Below are 24,319 nucleotides of genomic sequence, written 5' to 3'. Positions count from 1 at the left end.
TGTGAATTGATGTCTTTTTCTGGTGATCAATTTGTCATACTGTGATGCTGCAAGCTATACCAATAATATGTCAAATACCAGCAGAGTCACCTATGGCGAACAGGTTTCAGCAGAGCTTCCAGACTAAAACAGATTAGGAAGAAAGGTCTGGTGACCAACTTTTGAAAGGCAGCCAATAAAACTTGATAACAACAGAGCATTGTTCAACATAGTGCTGGAAGATGAGACCCTTAGGTTGAAAGGCACTCAAAATACGACTGGGGAAGAGCTGCATCCTCAAAGTAGTGAACCTCAATGATGTAGATGGAGTAACTTTGGACGTGTCATCAGGAAAGACCAACTGCTATGTCCATTCAGCCTGAGAATGCTACCCAGTGTGAATAATTGTTCTTGCTATCAAGGATGCTGGTGTCTAATCGTGCTGATTTCAGATGGTCTCATCAGAGAACAAGCCCTTCCCTGTGGGCATCTGTGAATGACGCAGAATGTTAAGACAGCATCCATGATGTTTTCATAGTTTATGGCCCCACAGAGGGGTGCCCTAAATCTGCACCCATCTCTCAGTTTGGTTTATGAGTGGAGCAATTTTGTCCAATTTCAGTTCACAAGGCTCCATACTGAGGCTGCAAAAGCTCACAGCAGACAGGTTTCAGCTCACAGACAGGTCCGGGCAGTTAGGATCTGTGAATTCAGGATTCCAAAAAACCAGCCACTTCAGCAGCAGCAAAGCCAAGGTGCTGCAGGGCCAGATGTCCGTGCTCCAAGTCCAAGTGACAAGCAAGGCTTTCCTAACACCCTTTTCCCTTGTCAGCCACAGAGTTCAAATTGATTCACTCAAACATGTGCACTTCAGGCTGGAAAACCATCAGCCCTTAAAGGTCAGGCACTGATTCCTACAAAAGCATTTACTAGCAACATAAAAACTGCTTTTTAAAACTTCAAAAGTGTACGTTCACCTGGATATTGCTTCTCTTTTCACGTTGCCACCTTCCCTCCCTCTCCCAGAGGCTCCAACAGGCAAGAACCTTAGTAAACATAATCAGCTATGGAGATATGCTAATTTCCAAATACTCGAAGATTTTAAATTCCAAATTGCTTGATCGTGGCAAAAATCCAAGGGGTCGTGCACCATTTATATATTTGTTGTCGTTAGGTGCTTCAAGTTGACTCCAACTCATGGCATTCGTATCTATAACAGAACAAAACACTGCCTGGTCCTGAACCATCTTCGTGATAGTTACTATGTTTGAATATATTGTTTGGCTGTTGTGTCAATCCATCTCACCGAGGGTTTCAATGACCCTCTACTTACCAAACATGATGTCCTTTACTAGCAATTGGTCTTTTCCTGATGACGTGTCCAAAGTAAGCAAGCCAAAGTTTTCACATCTTTGCTGCTAAGTAGCATTCTGGTTGTGTTTCTTTTACGACTGATTTGTTCGTTCTTCTGGCAGTCCATTGTATATTCAATATTCTTTGCCAACACCGCAATTCCAATGTATCAGTTTGTTGTGTCTTCCTTTTTCACTGTCCTGCTTTTGCAGGCATATGATGTGACTGAAAGACCATAGCCTGAGTCAGATGCACCTTAGTCATCAGAGTGACATCTTTGGCATTTAAAACTTTTTTTTTTAATAATTTTTATCGTGCTTTAAGTGAAAGTTTACAAATCAAGTCAGTCTCTCACACAAAAACCCATATACACCTTGCTAAACACTCCCAATTACTCTCCCCCTAGGGAGACAGTCTGCTCTCTCCCTTTCATCTCTCTTTTCGTGTCCATTTCACCAGCTTCTAACCCCCTCAACCCTGTCATCTAGCCTCCAGGCAGGAGATGCCAACATAGTCTCAAGTGTCCACCTGATCCAAGAAGCTCACTCCTCACCAGCATCCCTCTCCAACCCATTGTCCCATCCAATCCATGTCTAAAGAGTTGGCTTCGGGAATGGTTCCTGTCCTGGGCCAACAGAAGGTCTGGGGGCCGTGACCACCAGGGTCCTTCCACTCTCAGTCAGACCATTACGTCTGGTCTTATGGGAATTTGGGGTCTTCATCCTCACTGTTCTTTATTGATTTGTTTTAGTATTCCATTGTGTGAATATACCATAATTTATCCCTTCATCCGTTGATGGGCACCTTGGTTGCTTCCATGTTTCTGCTATTGTAAACAGTGCTGCAATAAACATGGGTGTGCATATATCTGTTCATGTAAAGGCTCTTATTTCTCTAGGATATATTCCAAGGAGTGGGATTGCTGGATTGTATGGTAGTCCTATTTCTAACTTTTTAAGGAAGCGCCAAATCGATTTCCAAAGTGGTTGTACCATTTGACATTCCCACCAGCGGTGTAGAAGTGTTCCAATCTCTCTACAGCCTTTCCAACATTTATTCTTTTGTATTTTTTGGATTAATGGCAGCCTTGTTGGAGTGAGATGAAATCTCATTGTAGTTTTGATCTGCATTTCTCTAATGGCTAATGATCCTGAACATTTCCTCATTTATAGTGAAGTATCTATTCATGTCTTTTGCCCCTTTTTTAATTGGGTTGTCTTTTTGCAGTTGAGTTTTTGCAGTATCATGTAGACTTTAGAGATCAGGTGCTGATCAGAAATGTCATAGCTAAAAACTTTTTCCCAGTCTGTAGGTAGTCTTTTTACTCTTTTGGTGAAGTCTCTGGACGAGCATAAGTGTTTGATTTTTAGGAGCTCCCAGTTATCTAGTTTTTCTTCTACGTTGTTTACAATGTTTTCTATACTGTTTATGCCATTTAAAACTTAAAAAAAATCTTTTGCAGCAGATTTTCCCCAATGCAGTATGTCATTTGATTTCATGAGTGCTGCTTCAATGGACATTGATTGTATACACAGATATATAATTACATATTTGTTAATATATTAAAATTAAATATAATTACATTACACTGTAATTCGGACATGTTGTCAGGAAGGATCAGTCCCTGGAGAACATCATGCTTGGCAAAGTACAGGGTCAGCGGAAAAGAGGAAGACCCTCAACGGGGTGGACTGCCACAGTGGCTGCAACAATGAGCTCAAGCCTAACAACAACTGTAAGGATGGTGCAGGACTGGGCACTGTTTTGTTCTGTTGTGCATAGGGTCGGTGTCGGAACGAACTCGAAGGCACCTAACAACATAATTCGGAGTCTTGGGTGGCGCACGTGGTTAAGCACTGGACTACTAACAGAAAGGTTGCGGTTCAAACTCACCCAGGGTCCCCGCCATACCACAGAAAAATGGGAGCCTATTCCTGATACCATTTTACTTTGAATTCTTCTTTAATAAATAACGTTGGCTTGCATTATTCTCCATAAAGAGGAAAATAGTAGTTAGGTTGATACTCCAAGGAAACAACACCCAGACACTGACCGCCACCCTCAACAACAACCTGCCCCTGCGCACCCCTGCGGGCTGGAACTCCCACAAATCACCGGGATTAGTTCCGTTGGGGGCGGGTCCAAGTTGCATGCTGGGATCAATGTGAATAGCTGGGTTCTAGGCCTTCAGGGTCGCTATGAGACGGAATCGACGGCACTGGGTTACCCCTTCAGATAGAGGCTGTTCAGCTCAGGACTGCATTTCCCAGTGGCCACCGCGCCCGAACTGACCTCGAGTTCCCATCCGTTTCCGGTCTCCGCTGGTCGATGACGCAGTGGGGGGAGGTCCTTGCGTCCTAAAAGGGAGTCGGCGCTGGGGCTGCGGGAGACTTCAGATTGGGAGCCGGGCCGGAGAGACCCGTAGTGCGGTGGGCGGGAGGCCGGCGCTCAGAGTGGGGAGCCCGGGGCGCGGACCGGGTATGTGCCGCAGCCTCAGGCCTGTGCGCGCGCGTGCAACAGAGGAGGGGATGCGTGACCACGAGTGACGGACGGGGCGTGTGGGAGTGTGTGCGTGAGGGCGCGCGTCGTGCCCCGCACAGGCCCGGAGACGGCCTCCAGGTGCTGCCGTGACGGGGTCAGGGGGCTCGTGGACACGGAGCTCGCGTGGCCGTAGCCGTGTGGGTGTCGCTGTGACTGGTGGCCCTCGGCTCCTGCTGCTTCCACCGTCCTCACCTCTCACAGCCGGGGGGCTGCAGCAGAGAAATGGTCCCAAGTTGTTGTTAGGCGCCGTCGAGTCGGTTCCGACTCACAGCGACCCTGTGTACACCGGAACGGAACATTGCCCCATCCTGTGCCATCCTCACAATCGTCGTTACGCTTGAGCCCATTGTTGCAGCCACTGTGTCAGTCCATCTCGGTGAGGGTCTTCTTCTCTTTCGCAGACGCTCTACTGTACCAAGCATGATGTCCTTCTCCAGGGACTGGTCCCTCCTGATCACATGTCCAGAGTACGTGAGATGAAGTCTTGTTATCCGTGCCTCTTAGGAGCATTCTGGCTGTACTTCTTCCACGACAGATTTGTTCGTTCTTTTGGCAGTCCATGGTATATTCGGTATTCTTCGCCGGCACCATAATCCAGCATCACAGCTACAAGAAAGCCCCAGCGGTATGACAAACTGATAGACACGTGAGGGGTGGTCCCAAGAAGGAGGTAGATATTGAGCCTAGAATGAAGGCGTCCACAAGGAAGCATAGACCTGGACCTGGGATGGCGATTTTAGAGCTGGAGGTGTCTCCAGAGGTCCTCCAGGAGGACAGCTGCGTATTGGGAACCTTTCTCAGAGGTCTGCCCCAGGAACCTCCTGGGAACTGAGCCCCCTTTTACTTCCATCTCAGTTTGTGCGAAGTGAGGGAGGGTGTAGCTCAGAAGGTGCTTTCAAACTCTGCCTTTGTTTCAAGAGATGTCTGGAGTCTCATGCTTTCCTTTTCTTTCCTCAGTCACACCAAAGATCCCTTCTCCCCCAGGAGGATGAAAGCATTATTGCTGCACATCTGTAGAGTGTGTTCGTATTTTGTTTTTAAATGCGTTTTTGTTTTTAGAATATTGGGATTCCAGTGAATTTTCAGTGAATGATGGGGGACATGCCAATGGATACCCACCATTGGAGCCTGTCTCTCCATTGTTACATACCTCTCCACTGAACATCGATATAGCCATTTGGCAGATGGTTCACATCTTTTTGTGCACTCTCTGTGATGCTATAAAAATACAACTCCAGAGGATAAAGCTGAAGCTGTGTTTTAGACTATGACTGGATAAGGAGATTAGTGCTTAGGTGGAGTTACACACCAGATACCTTTTGGTCTTCACAAGCCTGCTTTCAAAGCAAGGCAGGACTAGAAATAGATAGATGATTTCAGCCAGTAACTTACAAAAGTCATCTTTTCTGTGAGGCTTTCAGGAATGGAAAGGGATAGCACAGAAAGGGGTTGTAACCAGAGCCAGGGTTTTTCCAGAGGTCTTAAGTGGAATTTTTTGGATTTCCTCTGAAGTTTGGCAGCCCAAGTTGTTTTTAAGGCTCCACTTTGTGCGGACTGTGAGAGGCAGTATAGTGTCCTGGTTAAGAGTATGGACTCTGGACCCAGAGTATCTGGGTTGGAATCTTGGCTTCTGGCTGTTCTAGACTTGTAATGAATGTTGTTATTGTTGTTAGGCGCTGTTCAGTTGGTTTCAACTCATAGCGACCCTGTGTACAACAGAATGAAACACCGCCTGGTCCTGCGCAATCCTTACAGTTGTTGTTATGCTTGCAGCCACTGTGTCAATCCATCTCATTGAGGGTCTTCCTCTTTTGCTGGCCCTCTACTTAACCAAGTATAATCTCCTCCAGGGACTAGTCCCTCCTGATAACATATCCAGAGTACCTGAGACAAAGTCTTGCCATCCTCACTGTACTTTTTGGCTGTACTTCTTGCAAGACAGATTTGTTCATTCTTCTGGCAGTCCGTGGTATATTCAGTGTTTTTCCGCCAACATCATAATTCAAAGGCATCAGTTCTTCTTTGGGCATCCTCATTCATTGTGTGGCTTTCATATGCATATGAGGCGACCATGGCTTGGGTCAGGCGCACCTTAGTCCTTAAAGTGACATTTTTGCTTTTTAACACTTTAAAGAGGTATTTTGCAGCAGATTTGCCCAATGCAATGTGTCTTTTGATTTCCTGACTGCTCCTTCCATGGGTGTTGATTGTGGATCCAAGTAAAATGAAATCCTTGACAACTTTGGTCTTTTCTCTGTTTATCATGATGTTGATTATTGGTCCAGTTGTGAGGATTTTTGTTTTCTTTATGTTGAGGTGTAATCCATACTGAAGGCTGTGGTCTTTGATCTTCATCAGCATGGGCTTCAAGTCTTCTTCACTATCAGCAAGCAATGTTATGTCATCTGCGTATTGCAGGCTGTTAATGAGTCTTCCTCCATTCCTTATGCTGAGTTGTTCTTCATACAGTTCAGTGTCTCAGGTTGTTTGCTCAGCATACAGATTGAATAAGTATGATAAAATGATACAACCCTGATGCACACCTTTCCTGATTTTAAACCACACAGTATCTCCTTGTTCTGTTCGAATGACTGCCTCTTGGTCTATGTACAGGTTCCTCATGAACATAATTGTCTGGAATTCCCGTTCTCCGCAATGTTATCCATAATTTGTTACGATCCACATAGTTGAATGTCTTTGCATAGTCAGTAAAACACAAGTAGACATCTTTCTGGTGTTCTCTGCTTTCAGCCAGGATCCATCTGACATCAGCGATGATATCCCTGGTTCCACATCCCCCTCTGAATATGGCTTGAACTTCTTACAGCTCCCTGTCAATACACTGCTGCATCTTTTTTAAAATGGTCTTCAGCAAAATTTTACTTGTGTGTGATATTAATGATACTGTTTGATAATTTCCACATTGGTGATCACCTTTCTTGGGAATAGGCATAAATATGGATGTCTTCCAGTCACTTGGCCAGGTAGCTTTCTTCCAAATTTCTTAGCATAGACGAGTGAGCACCCCAGTGCTGTATCTGTTGAAACATCTCAGTTGGAATTCCGTCAATTCCTAGAGGCTTGTTTTTCGGCAGTGCCTTCGGTGCCGCTGGGACTCCTTCTTTCTGTACCATTGGTTCTTGATTATGTGCTACCTCCTGAAATGGTTTAACGTTGACAAATTCTTTTTGAAGAAAACGCATAGTCTGACGGAAATAAAGTAAAGAGGTTTATTAAGGGTTAAAAATCAATTTGAAGTGGGAACTATGTGGCTCATGAAAATGAAACCCCGAAGTCTGAGGCACGATAATCACACAAACATTTTTATAGGGTTTAAACAAAGAATGGGGGCTACAGTATTCTTGTTGGTTTTCAGATAATTAGGGAAGTTAGAGGTGGGCTTTCCCAGAGCAGGGACTTGTCAGTGATTGGGGAGTAACATATAGGGGAACTTCAGTGATTGGTGACTTAGATTCCAGCCATATGTGCAAGTAGGGTACCTTGGCAGTACAGTGATTAAGAGCTTGGCTGCTAACCAGAATGTCAACAGTTCAAATCCACCAGCTGCTCCTTGGAAACCTTATGAGGCAGTTCTGCTTTGTCCTGTAGGGTTGCTATGAGTCGGAATCGACTTGATGGCAACAGGTTATTTTGTGCAAGTAGGAGAGTACGTGGGGGGTGTCACAGGACAATGACAGGACATGCTTTTCTGGGAACATGTTATTAAACTGCTTTCTCAAGAATGTCTTTTCTGGAGGGTTCATTGTGAAGGAGATTTTTCGATAATGCTGTGTGTCAACACCTTGTGGGAACAGGCTGTCGACATCCTGTTTCTGCTTGATCACAGAGAAGTTTTCTTTCAGGGCATATTTTAAAGGATGACTAAAGGTCAAGCACTGGAGAGAGTCACTGCTGTTTTAAAACAAGGTTTGTTCTCAGGCTTGGGCCGGGGCTCTCTACTTGTACCAAATGCATCGTGTAATTTTGGGGTTCTCTTTTGCACACTTATGATTTTTCAGGGGACCACAAACCCCTTGAAGTAAGTGTTATAGAAATTTATGAATGTGGATTTTGGGAGGAAAGAAAGTATATAGTTTAATGAGATTATTAAAAGTGTATGTGACCTAAAAGACTTAGACCTGTTGTTCTAGAACAGTGTTTCTCAACTGGGGGTGATTTGCCCCCCCCCACCCCAGGGGACATTTGGCAACGTCTGGAGACAGTTTTAGTTGTCACAGCTGGGGAAGCTACTTGGATCTAGTGGGCAGAGGCCAGGTATGCTGCTAAACATTCTACAATGCATGAGGCAGCCACCCAGGAAAGAATTATCTGGCCCCAAATGTCAGTAATGCCAAGGTATGGCCCCTTCTCGTCTTTGAAAGGTGGGTCTGGGGAGGAGGATCTGTTAAAGGTAGAATGAGGGGCCCAGTCATAGGTCTAGATTCACATCCTCAGAATGGAGGACTGGCCAGAATCCTTCTTGCTGACGTATTTCAGACTCCTCTTCCAGTTTGTATGACAGTGTGTGTGTGTCTGTGTGAGAGAGAGAAAATGCGTGTATGAATGTGTGTGAGTGTATGAGTATGTCAGTGTGTGTATGTGAGTGTGTGTGAGATAGTGTGTGAGCATTTGTGAGTACATGTGTATGAATGTGTGTGAGTATATGTGTGTCTGTGTGTAGCAGGAGGCTGAGTGTTAGTTGAGATGTAGAAATGGAGGAGAAAATAGCTATATTAAGTCTTTTTGGGAACTTGACTTAAGGTCTACTTTTTCCTTCTCCCCAGGAGAGGAAACCAGAGGAAAATTGATGAGTTTTGTAATTCTAAAAACATGGCCCACATAAGTTGGTAGTTCTCTTTTCTTGAAATACGATGACTTTCAGGTTAGATGACTTTTTTTTTTTTTTTTTTTTAATGTCTCATGAAGCTCCCTACCTAAAGATCCAAGATCCTACCTCACAGTTCCTCCTATTATGGTGAAGAACAAAAACAGAGTCCAGTGTTGTTCTTGTATGTGCTTTTCTTTTCCCAAAAGTGCTGTTGTTTTCTTTGAACACATTATTCAGTGTCTATTCAACATTCATGCGTCCGTCAAGAGATATGATGGAGCGGTGGAAGGGTTGGTTCTGCAGGAAACTGGGGCTGGTGGGTTGTGAGAAAATAGAGACGATTGTCCCATTTGACCATATGCGGGAAAGAGTGAAACTTCTCCACACAGTTGAGTTTCCCAGGTAGGTAAAATGGAATTTGCTGTTGAGTGGCCTCAGTCGTAGTGTGTGTGATGAGCCGATCTGCTTTGTGAGGCGTTTAAGAAAGGGTTTAGTGAGGGATGTTGGACGGTAACAGTGAGAAGATCACCTGGTGTGTACGTGGTAGATGGCTGCACGTTCCCAGAATCAGGGAAGACCTTAGATATTGTGACCACCATCACCATGAGCCGGGGGTGGCCTCGACGGCGGCCAGCAACAACAGCAACAAAATACGTTGTTAGGTGCCGTGGAGTCGGTTCCGACTCATAGTGACCCTGTGCACAACAGAACGAAACACTGCCTGGCCCTGCGCCATCCTTAGAATTGTTGGTATGCTTGAGCTCACTGTTGAGCCACTGTGTCAGTCCACCTCGTTGAGGGTGTTCGTCTTTTCTGCTGACGCTGTACTCTGCCAAGCATGATGTCCTTCTCCAGGGACTGGTCCCTCCGGACAACATGTCCAAAGAATATAAGACACACTGTCACCATCCTTGCCTCTAAGGAGCATTCTGGCCACACTTCTTCCAAGACAGATTTGTTCGTTCTCTTGGCAGTCCATGGTATATTCAATATTCTTCGCCAGCACCACAATTCAAAGGTGTCAGCTCTTCTTTGGTCTTCCTTATTCATTGTCCAGCTTTCACATGCATTTGATACGATTGAAAATACCATGGCTTAGGTCAGGCGCACCTTAGTCTTCAGGGTGACATCTTTGCTCTTCAACACTTTGAAGAGGTCCTTTGCAGCAGATTTATCCAATGCAATGCGTCTTTTGATTTCTTGACTGCTGCTTCCATGGCTGTTGATTGTGGATCCAAGTAAAATGAAATCTTTGACAACTTCAATCTTTTCTCCGTTTATCATGATGTTGCTCATTGGTCCAGTTGTGAGGATTTTTGTTTTCTTTATGTTGAGGTATAATCCATACTGAAGCCTGTGTGGTTTTTGATTTTCATTAGTAAGTGCTTCAAGTCCTCTTCACTTTCTGCAAGCAAGGTTGTGTCATCTGCATAACGCAGGTTGTTGATGAGCCTTCCTCCAATCCTGATGCCCCGTTCTTCTTCATATAGTCCAGCTTCTCGTATTATTTGTTCAGTGTACAGATTAAATAGGTATGGTGAAAGAATACAACCCTGACGCACACCTTTCCTGACTTTAAACCAATCAGTATTCCCTTGTTCTGTCCGAACAACTGCCTCTTGATCTATGTAAAGGTTCCTCATGAGCACAATTAAGTGTTCTGGAATTCCCATTCTTCTCAGTGTTATCCATAGTTTGTTATGATCCACACAGTCGAATGCCTTTGCATAGTCAATAAAACACAGGTAAACATCCTTCTGGTATTCTCTGCTTTCAGCCAGGATCCATCTGACATTAGCAATGATATCCCTGGTTCCACGTCCTCTTCCGAAACTGGCCTGAATTTCTGGCAGTTCCCTGTCGATATACTGCTGCAGCTGTTTTTGAATGATCTTCAGCAAAATTTTGCTTGCGTGTGATATTAATGATATTGTTCTATAATTTCCACATTCAGTTGGATCACCTTTCTTGGGAATAGGCATAAATATGGATCTCTTCCAGTCAGTTGGCCAGGAAGCTGTCTTCCATATTTCTTGGCATAGACGAGTGAGCACCTCCAGTGCTGCATCTGTTTGTAGAAACATCTCAATTGATATTCCATCAATTTCTGGAGCCTTGTTTTTCGCCAGTGCCTTCAGAGCAGCTTGGACTTCTTTCTTCATTACCATCGGTTCCTGATCATATGCCACCTCTTGATATGGTTGAATATCGACTAATTCTTTTTGGTGTAATAACTCTGTGTATTCCTTCCATCTTCTTTTGATGCTTCCTGTGTCGTTTAATATCTTCCCCCATGGAATCCTTCACTATTGCAACTCCAGGCTTGAATTTTTTCTTCAGTTCTTTCAGCTTGAGAAACGCTGAGCGTGTTCTTCCCTTTTGGTTTTCCATCTCTAGCTCTTTGCACATGTCATTATAATACTTTATTTTGTCTTCTCGAGAGGCCCTTTGAAATCTTCTGTTTAGTTCTCTTACTTCATCAATTCTTCCTTTTTCTTTAGCTGCTCTAATACTTTATTTTGTCTTCTTGAGAGGCCCTTTGAAATCTTCTGTTCAGTTCTTTTACTTCTTCAATTCTTCCTTTTGCTTTAGCTGCTCCACGCTCAAGAGCAAGTCTCAGAGTCTCCTCTGACTTGGTCTTTTCTTTCTTTCCTGTCTTTTCAGTGACCTCTTGCTTTCTTCATGGATGATGTCCTTGATGTCATTCCACAACTCATCTGGTCTTTGGTCACTAGTGTTCGATGTGTCACATCTGTTCTTCAGATGGTCTCTAAATTCAGGTGGGATATACTCAAGGTCATATTCTGGCTCTTGTGGACTTGCTCTGATTTTCTTCAGTTTCAGCTTGAACTTGCATATGAGCAATTGATGGTCTGTTCCACAGTCGGCCCCTGGCCTTGTTCTGACTGATGATATTGAGCTTTTCCATCGTCTCTTTCCACCGATGTAGTCAGTTTGATTTCTGTGTGTTCCATCTGGCGAGGTCCCTGTGTATAGTTGCTGTTTATGTTGGTGAAAGAAGGTATTTGCAGTGAAGAAGTCATTGGTCTTGCAAAATTCTATCATTGGATCTCCAGCATTGTTTCTGGCACCAAGGCCATATTTTCCAACTACTGATCCTTCTTCTTTGTTTCCAACTTTCGCATTCCAATCACCAGTAATTATCAATGCCTCTTGATTGCATGTTCGATCAGTTTCAGACGGTAGCAGCTGATAGAAATCTTCTCTTTCTTCATCTTTGGCCCTAGTGGTTGGTATGTAAATTTGAATAATAGTCGTATTAACTGGTCTTCCTTGTAGGCATATGGATATTATCCTATCACTGACAGCATTGTACTTCAGGATAGATCTTGAAACATTGTTTTTGACGATGAATACAACACCGTTCCTCTCCGAGTTGTCATTCCCAGCGTAGTAGACTATATGATTGTCTGATTCAAAATGGCCAATACCAGTCCATTTCAGCTTACTAATGCCTAGGATATCAATGTTTATGCGTTCCATTTCATTTTTGATGATTTCCAATTTTCCTAGATTCATATTTCGTACATTCCAGGTTCCGAATATTAATGGATGTTTGCAGCTGTTTCTTCTCATTTTGAGTCGTGCCACAACAGCAAATGAAGGTCCCGAAAGCTTTACTCCACTCACGTCATTAAGGTCAACTCTACTTTGAGGAGGCAGCTCTTCCCTAGTCATCTTTTGAGTGGCTTCCAACCTGGGGGGCTCATCTTCCAGCACTATATCAGACAATGTTCTGCTGTTATTCATAAGGTTTTCACTGGCTAATGCTTTTCAGAAGTAGACTGCCGGGTCCTTCTTCCCAGTCTGTCTTAGTCTGGAAGCTCAGCTGAAACCTGTCCTCCATGGGTGACCCTGCTCATATCTGAATACCAGTGGCATAGCTTCCAACTTCACAGCAACACACAAACCCCACAGTATGACAAACTGACAGACACGTGGGGGGCAACAAAATATATAAAATGATTAACTCTAGTGTGTCAGGTGTAGGGACTAGTTTACTGCTTTATGTAGAGTTATTTTTTATGGCAAGAAAAATGCCTTGATATCATCAGATCCAATGAACTGGAGGACTGCGAACAGTTCTCAATTTTACGTAAACCCAGTTTTCTAAGGTAGATACACAGAACTTGTGGGGGAGGATTTCATGATTTTTTTTTTTTCCTCACACCTTAAAGGGTAAAGATTGTGTAGAAGTGCACAGTTACTGAGAATTTAAGAGGCAGACACTAAGTAGGCACTGTGCTTGATATTTACTGTTTTCTGTAATAGGGAAACTCAGATTCTTTATCCATTCCCAGAAGTACAACCAGAATGCTCCTTAGAAGCAAGGATGGTGGGACTATGTCTTACATACTTTGGAGATGTTATCAGGAGGGGCCAGTCCCTGGAGAAGGATATCATGCTTGATAAAGTAGAGGGTCATCGAAAAAGAGGAAGACCCTCAGTGCGATGGATTGACACAGTGGCTGCAACAGTGGGCTCAAACATAACGATTGTGAGGATGGCGCAGGACTGGACAATGTTCCTGTCTGCTGTACGCGGGGTCGCCATGAGTTAGAACTGACTCGATGGCACCTAACAACAACTGTAACAGAAATATGACAAGTGGGTGGCTTTAAAGAATTGAAATTTTTTTCCTCACAGTTTAGGAGTCTAGAAATTCAAAATGAGAGTGTGGCTCTAGGGGGAGGCCCTTCTTTGTCATTTTGGCTTCTAGTAGCTGGTAATTCTTGGAGCTTCTGGGCTTGTAGATTCTTCTGCCTCCTTAGTCATCAGATGTTTGTCTTACCCCTTTGTGTTTGATTGTCTGGGTCTGTGCTGCTCCTTATAACTCAGTACTGATTAGGCTTCGGACACACTCTACACTGATAGGGCCTCATTAACATAACACAGAAAATCCTATTCCCAAATGCAATTACATCCACAGGTATAGGGGTTAGGACTCCAACATGTATTTTGGGGGGATACAATTCAACCCATGACAATAGGGTAGGTGTGTATTACTTAGATAAGAAAATTACATAGTTTTTCCTGATAGTTGCACTATTTTCTACGTCCATTAGCAATACATGAAAGTTCCAGTTGCTCCACATCCGTGTTAACATTTGGTGTTGCCAGTACTTTTTTTTATTTTAACGATTCTACTGGAGATATTGTAATAGTGTGTTGTGATTTAATTTGCATTTTCTTGATGACTCAAGTTGTGGACTTTCTTTGTGTGCTTATAGGCTATTTGTATATCTTCTTCTATGAAGTCTTCGTGTACATCTAACCCCTGCCCCCCATTTCTGTTTTTATTTTCATTCTCAAGTTGTATGAGTTCTTTATATATGTTGGACACAAGCCATTTTCAGATACATGTCTTGCGAATATTTTATTTCAGTCCATGACTTTCATTTTCTTAATGATCTCTTTTGATAAGTTTTTACTTCATTAGTGCAATTTTATACATATATATAGCAGGATTAGGGCTTTTTTGTGTCCTAAGAAATCTGTGCCTACCCCAAGGTCACAAAGTTTTTTTTTTTTTTAATTTTAGAAGCTTTATAGTTGTAGCTTCCACTATCTATAGTTATGATCCATCTCAATTTTTGTGTATGGTGTGAGGTATAGGGTGAGGTTTATTTTTTCTCCCAAAGTTCATTCAGTAGTTTCAGCACCGTTTGTTTAAAAAATATTCCTGTCCCCCATTGAACTGCTGAACTGCCTTGGCATTTTGATTTTTAGGAAAATCAAATGACTGTATTAAGTGTAAGTCTACTTTGTGATTCTATATTTTGTTCCATTTATCTGTCTGTCCTTATGCCAATACCACATTGTTTTGATTACTCTAGTTTTGTATTAAATCTTGCTTTCTGGTAATGTAAATTCCTGAGCTTTGTTCTTTTTTTAGCATTGTCTTGGCTATTCTAAGTCCTTTGCATTTCCACATATATTTCACAGTTTACCACAAAAATGAGTGTTGGGATTTTGATTGGGATTACGCTGAATCTATAGATCAGTTTGGGGAGAACTGAATTCTAATGGGTCTTCTCATCCATGATTATGGTATATCTTTCCATTTATTAAGGTCTTCTCTGATTTCTCTCAGCAAAGTTTTGTATAGTTTTCAGGTAGTGGTCTTGCATGTGTTTTGTTAAATTTATTATTAAGTATTTGATGTTCTTTATAAATGAAACTTTTTTCTTTTTAATTTTGTAATTGTGTGCTGGAATACAGAAATACAATTTTTTTTTCTATATTACCCTTGAAACTATAATTAAAAATCCTTCTCATTTAAGAAATCTCCAGGCTCAGATGGTTTCCATGGCAGTTTGACCCAAGATTTAAGAAATAAATAATACCGGTTTTACAGTATCACTTCCAGAAAATGAAAAAGAATGAACGCTTCCCATATCACTTTATGAAGTCAACTTAACTGATACTAAAATCTGAGAAAGGTGTTTATAAGAAAAAAAATTACAAACCAGTATCGATAATAACCATACACACAAAACTCTTTGAAAATAATTAGCAAATTGAATTCAGCAACATATAAAAAGGATAACATATCATGACCAAGTGAGGCATAATCCAGGAATGCAAGGTTGGTATGACATTCTAAGATTAATCAAAGTCATTTACCACTTTAAAAAAGAGAAACCAAAAATCACGTCAATAGTTGCTTTTTATGTAAAAATTTAAACCATTCATGATAAAACTCTCAATACCAAAAATCAAAACCAAACTGATTCCGACTCATAGCGGCCCTATAGGACAGAGTAGAACTGCCCCATAGAGTTTCCAAGGAGCGCCTGGCGGATTTGAACTGCCAACCCTTTGGTTAGCAGCTGTAGCTGAATAAGAGAAGAATAAAAACAATTTCCCCAATCTGATAAAGAGTGTCTGTGGAAAATGTACAGCGAACATCAAACTTTATAATGAAACACTGAATGCTTTTTACCTAAGACAGAAACAAGGTAAGAATGTCTGCTCTGAGTGCTTCCATTCAGTACTGTACAGGATCTCCTAGCCTGTGCAATAATAAGGCAAGTAAAAGAAATGTGAAAATACAAATTTAAAAGAAACTGTTTTCATAGACGTCATGACTGTGTTTGTAGAAAACTCTAAGTAGTGATAAAAACAAACACTTCTAGAACTGACTAAACAAGGTCACAGAATACAAGGCCAATATATAAAAATTCATAATATGTTAAAGACAAGTTGTTTCTAGTTTTTAAAGAACAGGTGATTACAGCAACAAACTCATACCAAAAAAAGAAAAAAAGGAAACTATAATACTGCCTCCCTCGTGACTATACATGGGAAAATTCTAACTAAATATTACCAAGTGAACTTCAACAGTGTGACAGAAAGTCACAGTGTATTACAAGAAATTTTACAGTTTAAATTAATAAGTACAAATCAATAAATTCAAGAAGAAAAATGTAAGCTTATAGTAACATAACAAAATGGGCTTGGACAAAATTTAGCAGCCATTTTCAATAAAAGTAGGCATCTTCCCTCTCCCCCACATATACTGAAGGAAATTATTTAGAGGCAAAAAGAGAATCTATCCCCAAATGAAGAGTGAACATTATAAAAAGTGATTAACTGTTGGGAAACTTTCCATTAAATTTGGAGAAAAAAGATGCCTGCTATCACCAGAATATACAACCTTGTTCTGAAGATTCTAGCTATTGCAATAAAAAAGTTAAATAAAGTGATAAGAATAAATATTGGAAAATAAGTGAAATTTTATTGGCAGATTACACAGTTGAAAACCTAGAAACCATGTATGTGTCTCATTGAAAAAATAGCAAATGTGCTATAGAACATCAAGGAGAAAGTGATTGCATCAATATAGCAAACGTAGTATCCAGAATGACATTCAAGTCAATTAGAAAATAAAATTAAAAAAATGGGGAAGGCCAAGAATAGAAAAGTCCAAGGAAAGGAATGGTGATGGGCCAAGAAACATGTTTGAAAGAACGTTCAACTGAAAATTTAGGAAAATACATATTAAAACATATATCTAAAGTGAAACTATTAAAAAAAATCCATTGCCATCGAGTCAATTCTGACTAATAGAGACCCTAAAGGACACAGTAGAACTGCCCCAAGGGTTTTCAAGGGCCAGTTGGTGGATTCGAACTGCTGACCTATTGGTTAGCAGCAGAGCTCTTAACCACTGCACCACCAGGGCTCCAAAGTGAAACTATACCCCTCCCTCACAAAAAAAACCCTGTTACCATGGAGTCGATTCTGACTCATAGAGACCCTATAGGACAGAGTAGAACTGCCCCAGAGAGCTTCCAAGGAGTGCCTGGTGGATTTGAACTGCAGACGTATTACATGTTACTAATGATAAGATGTACCAAAAAAAAAACAAGTCTTAAGTGGGGTTCCTCCTAACTGGAATATGTTGTAAGTCAGGGACTACCTGTATGTAATGTATCGGCAAGTCTACTTCTAGGTGTATACAATTAGAGAAATCATAACTAGTGATCGCAGATAATGATATTCATTGTGATATATTTGAAATAGTGAAAAATTGTCAAAATCTAAATGCCAGTCAACAGGCTTAAATACATTCAGTATATTCATATAAGTAATTTTGCATATACTGTAATTTTTAATTTCTTAAAAAAAATTTTGTAGAAAAATACCAGCCCTACATTCAGAGAGCAGGCAGCTGACTCCAGAGGAAGATGCAGCGGCAGAGAAATGCACCAGGCGTTTCCTTTCCATCCTTTCCAGACATAGCTAGGCATCTGCCATCATATCTGCACATTTCATCTTTACTGTCACTCTTTGTTGGTTATAGCAGCATTTCTAGTGCGGGTTCACATTCCAAAGATACCCTTTAAAAAAACCTGTTGCCATCAAGTCAGTTCTGACCGTGGTGACCCTATAGGACAGAGGAGAACTGCTCCACAGGGTTTCTAAGGAGTGGCTGGTGGATTTGAACTGCTCACCTTTTGGTTAGCAGCCGAGCTCTTAACCACTGTACCATGAGGGCTTCAAAGATATCATTAGGTATTGTGAATGAAACTTCCTTAGTAAATTTGAAGACACACTGAGATAAAGTTAAGCAAATATTCTCTACCATGTTGTTGTTGTTGTTAGGTGCTGTCGAGCGACCCTGTGCACAACAGAACGAAACACTGCCTGGTCCATTCTTTACTGTAGGCTCTTTAAGACTCTTGAGAGTCTGAAATAAGCATTTTTTCATAGAAGGTATTTAGTATTCAGCACTTCATAAGCCTCTGTGACCACAGAAAACTTTTTCAAGTACCACTAAGTACTAGCATTCCCAGAGAATTCTTTCAGATATGTTGGATTAAGGCACTCTTTCCCCAGGTTACAAATATATGGCACTTTGGAGGAATAATCCACTGCCCTATTAACTGTTATTTGCTTTATTATATGACTCAAAATACTCAACTTTTTGTTACACTGAATTGTTAACATACAGAAATAATCTGCAAATGTTAGGAAATGATGGCACCTATTACATAGTGAAGTGTTAAAAAGCAAAGATGTCACTTTAAGGACTAAGGTATGCCTGACTAAAGCCATGGTATTTTCAATTGCCTCATAGGCATGCAAAAGATGGACAGTGAATAAGGAAGACCGAAGAATTGATGCCTTTGAATTACGGTGTTGGCGAAGAATACTGAATATACCATGGACTGCCAGAAAAACAAACAAATCTGTCTTGGAAGAAGTACAACCAGAATGCTCCTTAGAAGTAAGGATGGTGAGACTTGGTTCCTGTACTTTGGACTTCTTATCAGGAGGGACCAGTCCCTGGAGAAGGACATCATACTTGGTAGAAGGTCAGCGAAACAAAGGAACACCCTCAACGAGATGGACTGATAGAGTGGCTGCAACAGTGGGCTACAGCATAACAGGGATTATGAGGATGGTGCAGGACTGGGCAGAGTTTCTTTCTGTTCTACATAGGGTCGCTATGAGTCGGAATCGGCTTGACAGCAACAGGTTTGGTTTTTTGTTTCATTTCTTTCATTTATTTTCCCCTAGTTTCTTGAGGTGAATGCTTATTCAGTCTTTTAACAGTTTTATCAAGTGCTTACTATGTTAGAGAGATTGTATGAAGCACTCAGGATAAAGGTGTGAGCAGGAGGGGGAAAATGCTGGCCCTTCTTAGTATTTGTTTCCAGAATACATTATCAGTTTTTCGATGAGTAAATGGCCATATCTCATTATCACTCATTTCTAAATTGTCCCTTATATTTTAGTTTTCTCTTTAGTATAGTTGTATTATTGGTGATTTTGAATTTCCAGGTGGAACTGCCAAAGCATCACCCTAAAAATACTTATTAAATGGAAAGAAATACTTAGCTTTACAACAGAGGATCCTAGTATTTCAGTTAACAAACCACCCCAAAACTTAGTGGCTTGAAATAACAATATTTTATGCACGAATTTGCAATCTGGGCAGGCTAAAGGTGGACAGTTTGTCTATGCTTCACTTGGCACCAGCTGGGATGGCTTGAAGGCTGGGGTCTAGAATCATCTGGAAGCTCACACATTCACACATCCGGAGGTTGATGTTACTTGAGACTCAGCCAGGACTCTGTAGACGGGACACTTCTAGTTGATATTTCCATGTAGCTACTTGGTTCCTTCACAGCATGATGGCTGGGCTTCAAGGGTGAGATTTCCCAGGGGGCCAGGTGGAAACTGTATTGTGTTTTGTGACTTAGTCTTGGAAGTCACATAGTGTTTTACAAGTCTTATCATTATTTCTGTCTGCTTTCCCAGATTCAAAAGGAAGGACCATGGGCCCCGCCTCTTGATGGGGGACTGTCAACATCACATTATAAAATAAACAATGTTGGATGGGATATATTGGTGTGGCTATCTTTCAGAAATATACTGTGCTACACCAAGCGATCAAATGTAGGATAACATAAACGCAAAATAAAATTAAATACAAAGTATCACCTATTAACTATTCTTGCCAAAATATTTAATCTGAGCCTAATTGGCTCATGATAAAAATTCAGAATGTGACATTCTACAAGACAACTGTCTGGAACTCTTCAAAAAATCAATGTCAAAATGAAGTTGGGGGAGAGGGTGTTATTATTAAAAATGACTGACAGGACATAGCCAAATGCAATCCATGAATTTATTTTGGTTCTTGAAGTTTAAAAGTTATCTATGAAAAGCATTCTTCACACAAGTGAGGAAATATGAATATGGACTGAGTATTACAGATGATGGAACTATAGTTAATCTCTTTAGGTACTAAATTATACAGTGATTAAGTAGGAGAGGGCTTTTATTCTTGGGACGTGCACGTTTACATACAGTGAGGGGAAATGTGATGTCTGTAATTTATACTACAGCAGAGAATATGTAAACCAAATATGAAACATAAACAACCATTGACTCTTGAGAGCACACACCGGTGGTCATTGTACTATTCTTTTAACTTTTCCAAATGGACAGTGGTCTTATGGTTGCTTGTTAGTTTCTAATTTATCATGAATTGTGGGCAGAAAAAGCAGACTATAACATCCATTTTTTAAATTTATTGTGAAAAGAAAAAGCTTCACCACTCGTATTCTTCAGAAGCTTTACTCTCATAATTTTCACACTCATTAAATCCACAGATTTTTCTCATATTGATTTTCAGAGATGAGACCTAATTTTAGAAATGGTGGTTTACTGTATTTTAGTCACAACTAATTATTTCGATTTTAAATGAGGAGTGAATGGCAGTGGAAGGTTGTCATGAATTCCTTATATGTACAGGGTTTTCCTCGCACTCAAATTTACTAACAGTATCACTAGTGATAAAAACAAGAAAAATACTTACTGAGCACGTTGTGGGCCAAATATTCTCTTAAAGGTTTTATCTTGTAACATTTCATCCTCATGTAAATACTATTATCAACATTTTAAAACCGAGGCACAGGGGGGAGGAGTGTTTTGGCAGATACCACATAGGCAGAGGTGGAGTTGTAAGAATTATAGTAAAGCACGTACCATGGCTAAAGTCTTCCCACAGCCATTACACTGACAGAATTGTTGTCTGTTACCAGAAAACCAATCCTGTCAATTCTGGCTCAGCAACCCTACAGGACAGAGAACTGCCCTTTAGGGTTTCCAGGGAGAGGCTGGTGAATTCGAACTACCTGCCTTTTGGTTAGCAGTCATAGTTCATCATAGCTCTTAACCACCGTGCCACCAGGGCGCCATGTTCTGTTACAGTGCTATACAAAGTGTGGTCCATGGACTGAAACCAGTCTGCAAATTGTTGACTTCTGGTCTGTAATGAGCTAAGTACTGACACCAAAAATAAGCATTTAGAAACCTTTACAGTAATTTGAGAGTTAATTTATGCCCATTAAATCTAATTAAAAAAAAAATTGGCTTTCGTATTTTGGTTTTCTTTCCATTTCTTTTTTCTGGTAATTCATTTTTTATTGTATCTTACAAAAAGATGAGGTGGGGGGTCCTTCACCTTGGATGGTTTGAGATGTACTGCACCAGTATCAATCTGCTAAAGTTTAACCATGACTGGGTGATGTTACAGTTTTTCAACTTTTTAAATGAAGATATAGCATATATAAAACCATTTCTGTTAAGCTGTGAACATGAAGCAAAAAGGATTCCCACGCGTAATCTAGTATAAGTTTTCTCACATTCCCTAACAAACGTGGTTAAGCATTTGGCTGCTTATCAAAACGTTGGCAGTTTGAATCCACTAGACACTCCTTGGAAACGCTATGGAGCAGTTCTGCTCTGTCTTATACGGTCACTGTGAGTCAGAATCAACTCGATGGCAATGGTTTTGGATTTTTATATTAAATTATGAACTCATTGGTGTTGTAAGAGTTATGAATATTTCCTGAAAGCTAATATATACTATATATACTCTATATTTGTAGGGTTTCCTCACTAATATGATTTCTCTGATGTAAAGTAAGTTGATCACTACGAATAAAGGCCTTCCCACATTCTTTACATTTATAGGGCTTTTCACCAGTATGAATTCTGTGATGTCGAGTAAGTTCCGAATTAACACTAAAGGCCTTCCCACATTCTTTACACTTATAGGGTTTCTCACCAGTATGAATTGTGTGATGTCGAGCAAGTTCTGCTTGAAGACGAAAAGTAGTCCCGCATTCTTTACATCCATATGGTTTCTCACCAGTATGAAGTCTAAAATGTTGAGTAAGATGATACCGACGACTAAAGGTCTTTCCACATTCTGTACATTCATATGGAATCTCACCAGTGTGAATCCTCTGATGTAAGGTAAGTTGATAACTACAAATAAAAGCATTCCCACATTCTTTACATAAATAGGGTTTTTCACCAGTATGAATTCTGTGATGTTGAGTAAGATGATAGTGACGACTAAAGGTCTTCCCACATTCCTTACATTTGTAAGGTTTCTCACCAGTATGAATTCTGTGATGTTGAGTAAGATGATTGCTACGAATAAAGGCTTTCCCACATTCTTTACATTTATAGGGCTTTTCGCCAGTGTGAATTCTGTGATGCTGAGTAAGTTCCGTTTGAAAGCGAAAGGCCTTCCCACATTCTTTACATTCATAGGGTTTCTCACCAGTATGAATTTTGTAATGCTGAGTAAGATTATAGTGACGACTAAAAACCTTTCCACATTCCGTACATTCAAAGGCATTCTCATTGGTGTGAGTTCGCTGGTGTGAAATAAGTTGATTGCTACGAATAAAGGCCTTCCCACATTCCGTACATTCATAGGGTTTTTCATAGGTATGAATTCTGTGATGTCGAGTAAGTTCTGCTTGAAGACGAAAGGCTTTTCCACATTCTTTACATCCATAGGGTTTCTCACCAGTATGAATTCTGTAATGTTGGGTAAGATGATAGCGACTACTAAAGGTTTTCCCACATTCCTTACATTCATAAGGAATCTCACCGGTGTGAGTTCTCAGATGTAAAGTAAGTTGATAGCCACAAATAAAGGCTTTCCTACATTCCTTACATTTGTACGGTTTCTCACCAGTATGAATTCTGTGATGCCGAGTAAGCTCTGTTTGAAGACGAAAGGCTTTTCCACATTCTTTACATTCATAGGGTTTCTCACCAGTATGAATTCTATGATGTCGAGTAAGTTCTGCATGAAAACTAAAAAACTTACTGCATTCTTTACATTCATAGGGTTTCTCACCGGTATGAATTTTCTGATGTTGAACAAGGTATGAGCCATGACTAAAGACCTTTCCACATTCATTACATTTATACGGTTTTACACCAGTATGAATTTTCTGATGCTGACTAAGATGTCGTTGCACTCTAAAGGTCTTTCCACAAACCTTACATTCATAAGGCCTCTCACCAGTATGAATTCTCTGGTGTTCAGTAAGTTGATAATGAAGTCTAAAGGCCTTCCCACATTCCTTACATTCATAAGGTCTCTCCCCAGCATGAATTGTCTGATGTACTCTAAGGTCTCTAACACGACTAAAGGACTTCCCACATTCCTTACACTCATAGGGTTTCACACCAGAATGTATTCTCTGATGTTCAGTAAGGTGGTAATGAAGTCTAAAGGACTTCCCACATTCCTTACATTCATAAGGTCTCTCCCCAGCATGAATTGTCTGATGTACTCTAAGGTCTCCCACACGACAAAAGGCTTTCCCACATTCCTTACATTTATAGGGTCTCTCACCAGTATGAATTCTCAGATGTTGAATAAGGTATGACTGTTGTCTAAAGGCCTTTCTACATTCTGCACATTCATATAATTTCTCTCCAGTATGAATTTTCTGATGTAGAGGAAGAGATACATGTTTTCTGAGTATCATTTCACTAGTGCATCCCATTTGATATTCTTCCTCTGTCTCAAATTCATGTTTGCATTGCAATCCATTTCTGAAAATGGTGTCCTCATCAATGCAGGTTTTACTTTTTTCCACTGTCTGCCATTGAGATAAATATATTTCATAAATATCCTGTTCTGGAAATAACTTCTTGGTGACATACTTGGACTCCAAATCTGAAAAAAAAAGCAAGAAGGGAAAAAAAAATGCCATAATGCCATTTTTCTGTGTTGTGGGTGGCGTGGGAGGTTGCATCTTACAGTAGAAATAGGAGATAAGTAACATAATACACATTAAAAGTGTGTGAAAGGCTTAGAGTAGGGGTTAGCGAAGTTTTTCTATAAAAAAAGTTTTAGACTTTACATGGCATGTGGTCTTTCTCATCAGATGATTTTGATGCCGATCATTTTGAGAATCTATACCACAAGGGACCCTAGGTCCTATAATATGCCACAATCTTTGCTGTATCCTAAGGCTTTTTACAAGCTGCTCTCTCATCCAGAGACATCTGACTTTGGCTCTTTGTGTGGCTGGCTCCTTCTCACCCTTCAGGCCTCAGGTTAAATGTCCCTTCCTCAGAAGTTGTTTGGTTTCATATTATTGAGTTTTAAGAGTTATGTATTGTGGATACAAGTTCTTTATCGGATGTATGATTGGCAAATATTTTCTTCCATTTTGTGGTCTGTCTTTTCATTCTCTTACATGGAAACTGAATAACACTCTGCTTAAAAACCACTGGATAATAGAAGAAATAAAAAAT

The 24,319-nt window shown here is 40.7% G+C and overlaps 1 protein-coding gene and 1 long non-coding RNA gene across 3 annotated transcripts in view; one reads left to right on the top strand and one right to left on the bottom strand.

Moving 5' to 3' along the window:
- The first annotated feature begins 3,548 nt into the window (after nucleotides 1–3,548).
- The window catches only part of LOC135232759 (uncharacterized), a 37,018-nt gene continuing 16,247 nt past the window's right edge, over nucleotides 3,549–24,319 (top strand). The window contains exons 1-3 of the long non-coding RNA XR_010323307.1: nucleotides 3,549–3,810; nucleotides 18,309–18,709; nucleotides 21,803–22,003. This is a non-coding gene — a long non-coding RNA (uncharacterized LOC135232759). The remainder of the gene's footprint in view (nucleotides 3,811–18,308; nucleotides 18,710–21,802; nucleotides 22,004–24,319) is intronic.
- LOC100673526 (zinc finger protein 546) overlaps nucleotides 18,704–24,319 on the bottom strand; it is a 32,014-nt gene continuing 26,398 nt past the window's right edge. For both annotated transcript variants that reach the window (XM_023539908.2, XM_023539907.2), the window contains one exon: nucleotides 18,704–23,735. In XM_023539908.2, coding sequence (XP_023395676.1) covers nucleotides 21,622–23,735 — 2,114 coding nt within the window. In that variant the 3' untranslated portion in view covers nucleotides 18,704–21,621. The remainder of the gene's footprint in view (nucleotides 23,736–24,319) is intronic.

Source organism: Loxodonta africana, chromosome 11 (assembly GCF_030014295.1).
Source record: "Loxodonta africana isolate mLoxAfr1 chromosome 11, mLoxAfr1.hap2, whole genome shotgun sequence".
NCBI lineage: Eukaryota > Metazoa > Chordata > Mammalia > Proboscidea > Elephantidae > Loxodonta > Loxodonta africana.
The sequence above is the reverse complement of the archived record's forward strand: the minus strand, read 5'-3'. Positions and strand labels throughout refer to the sequence as shown.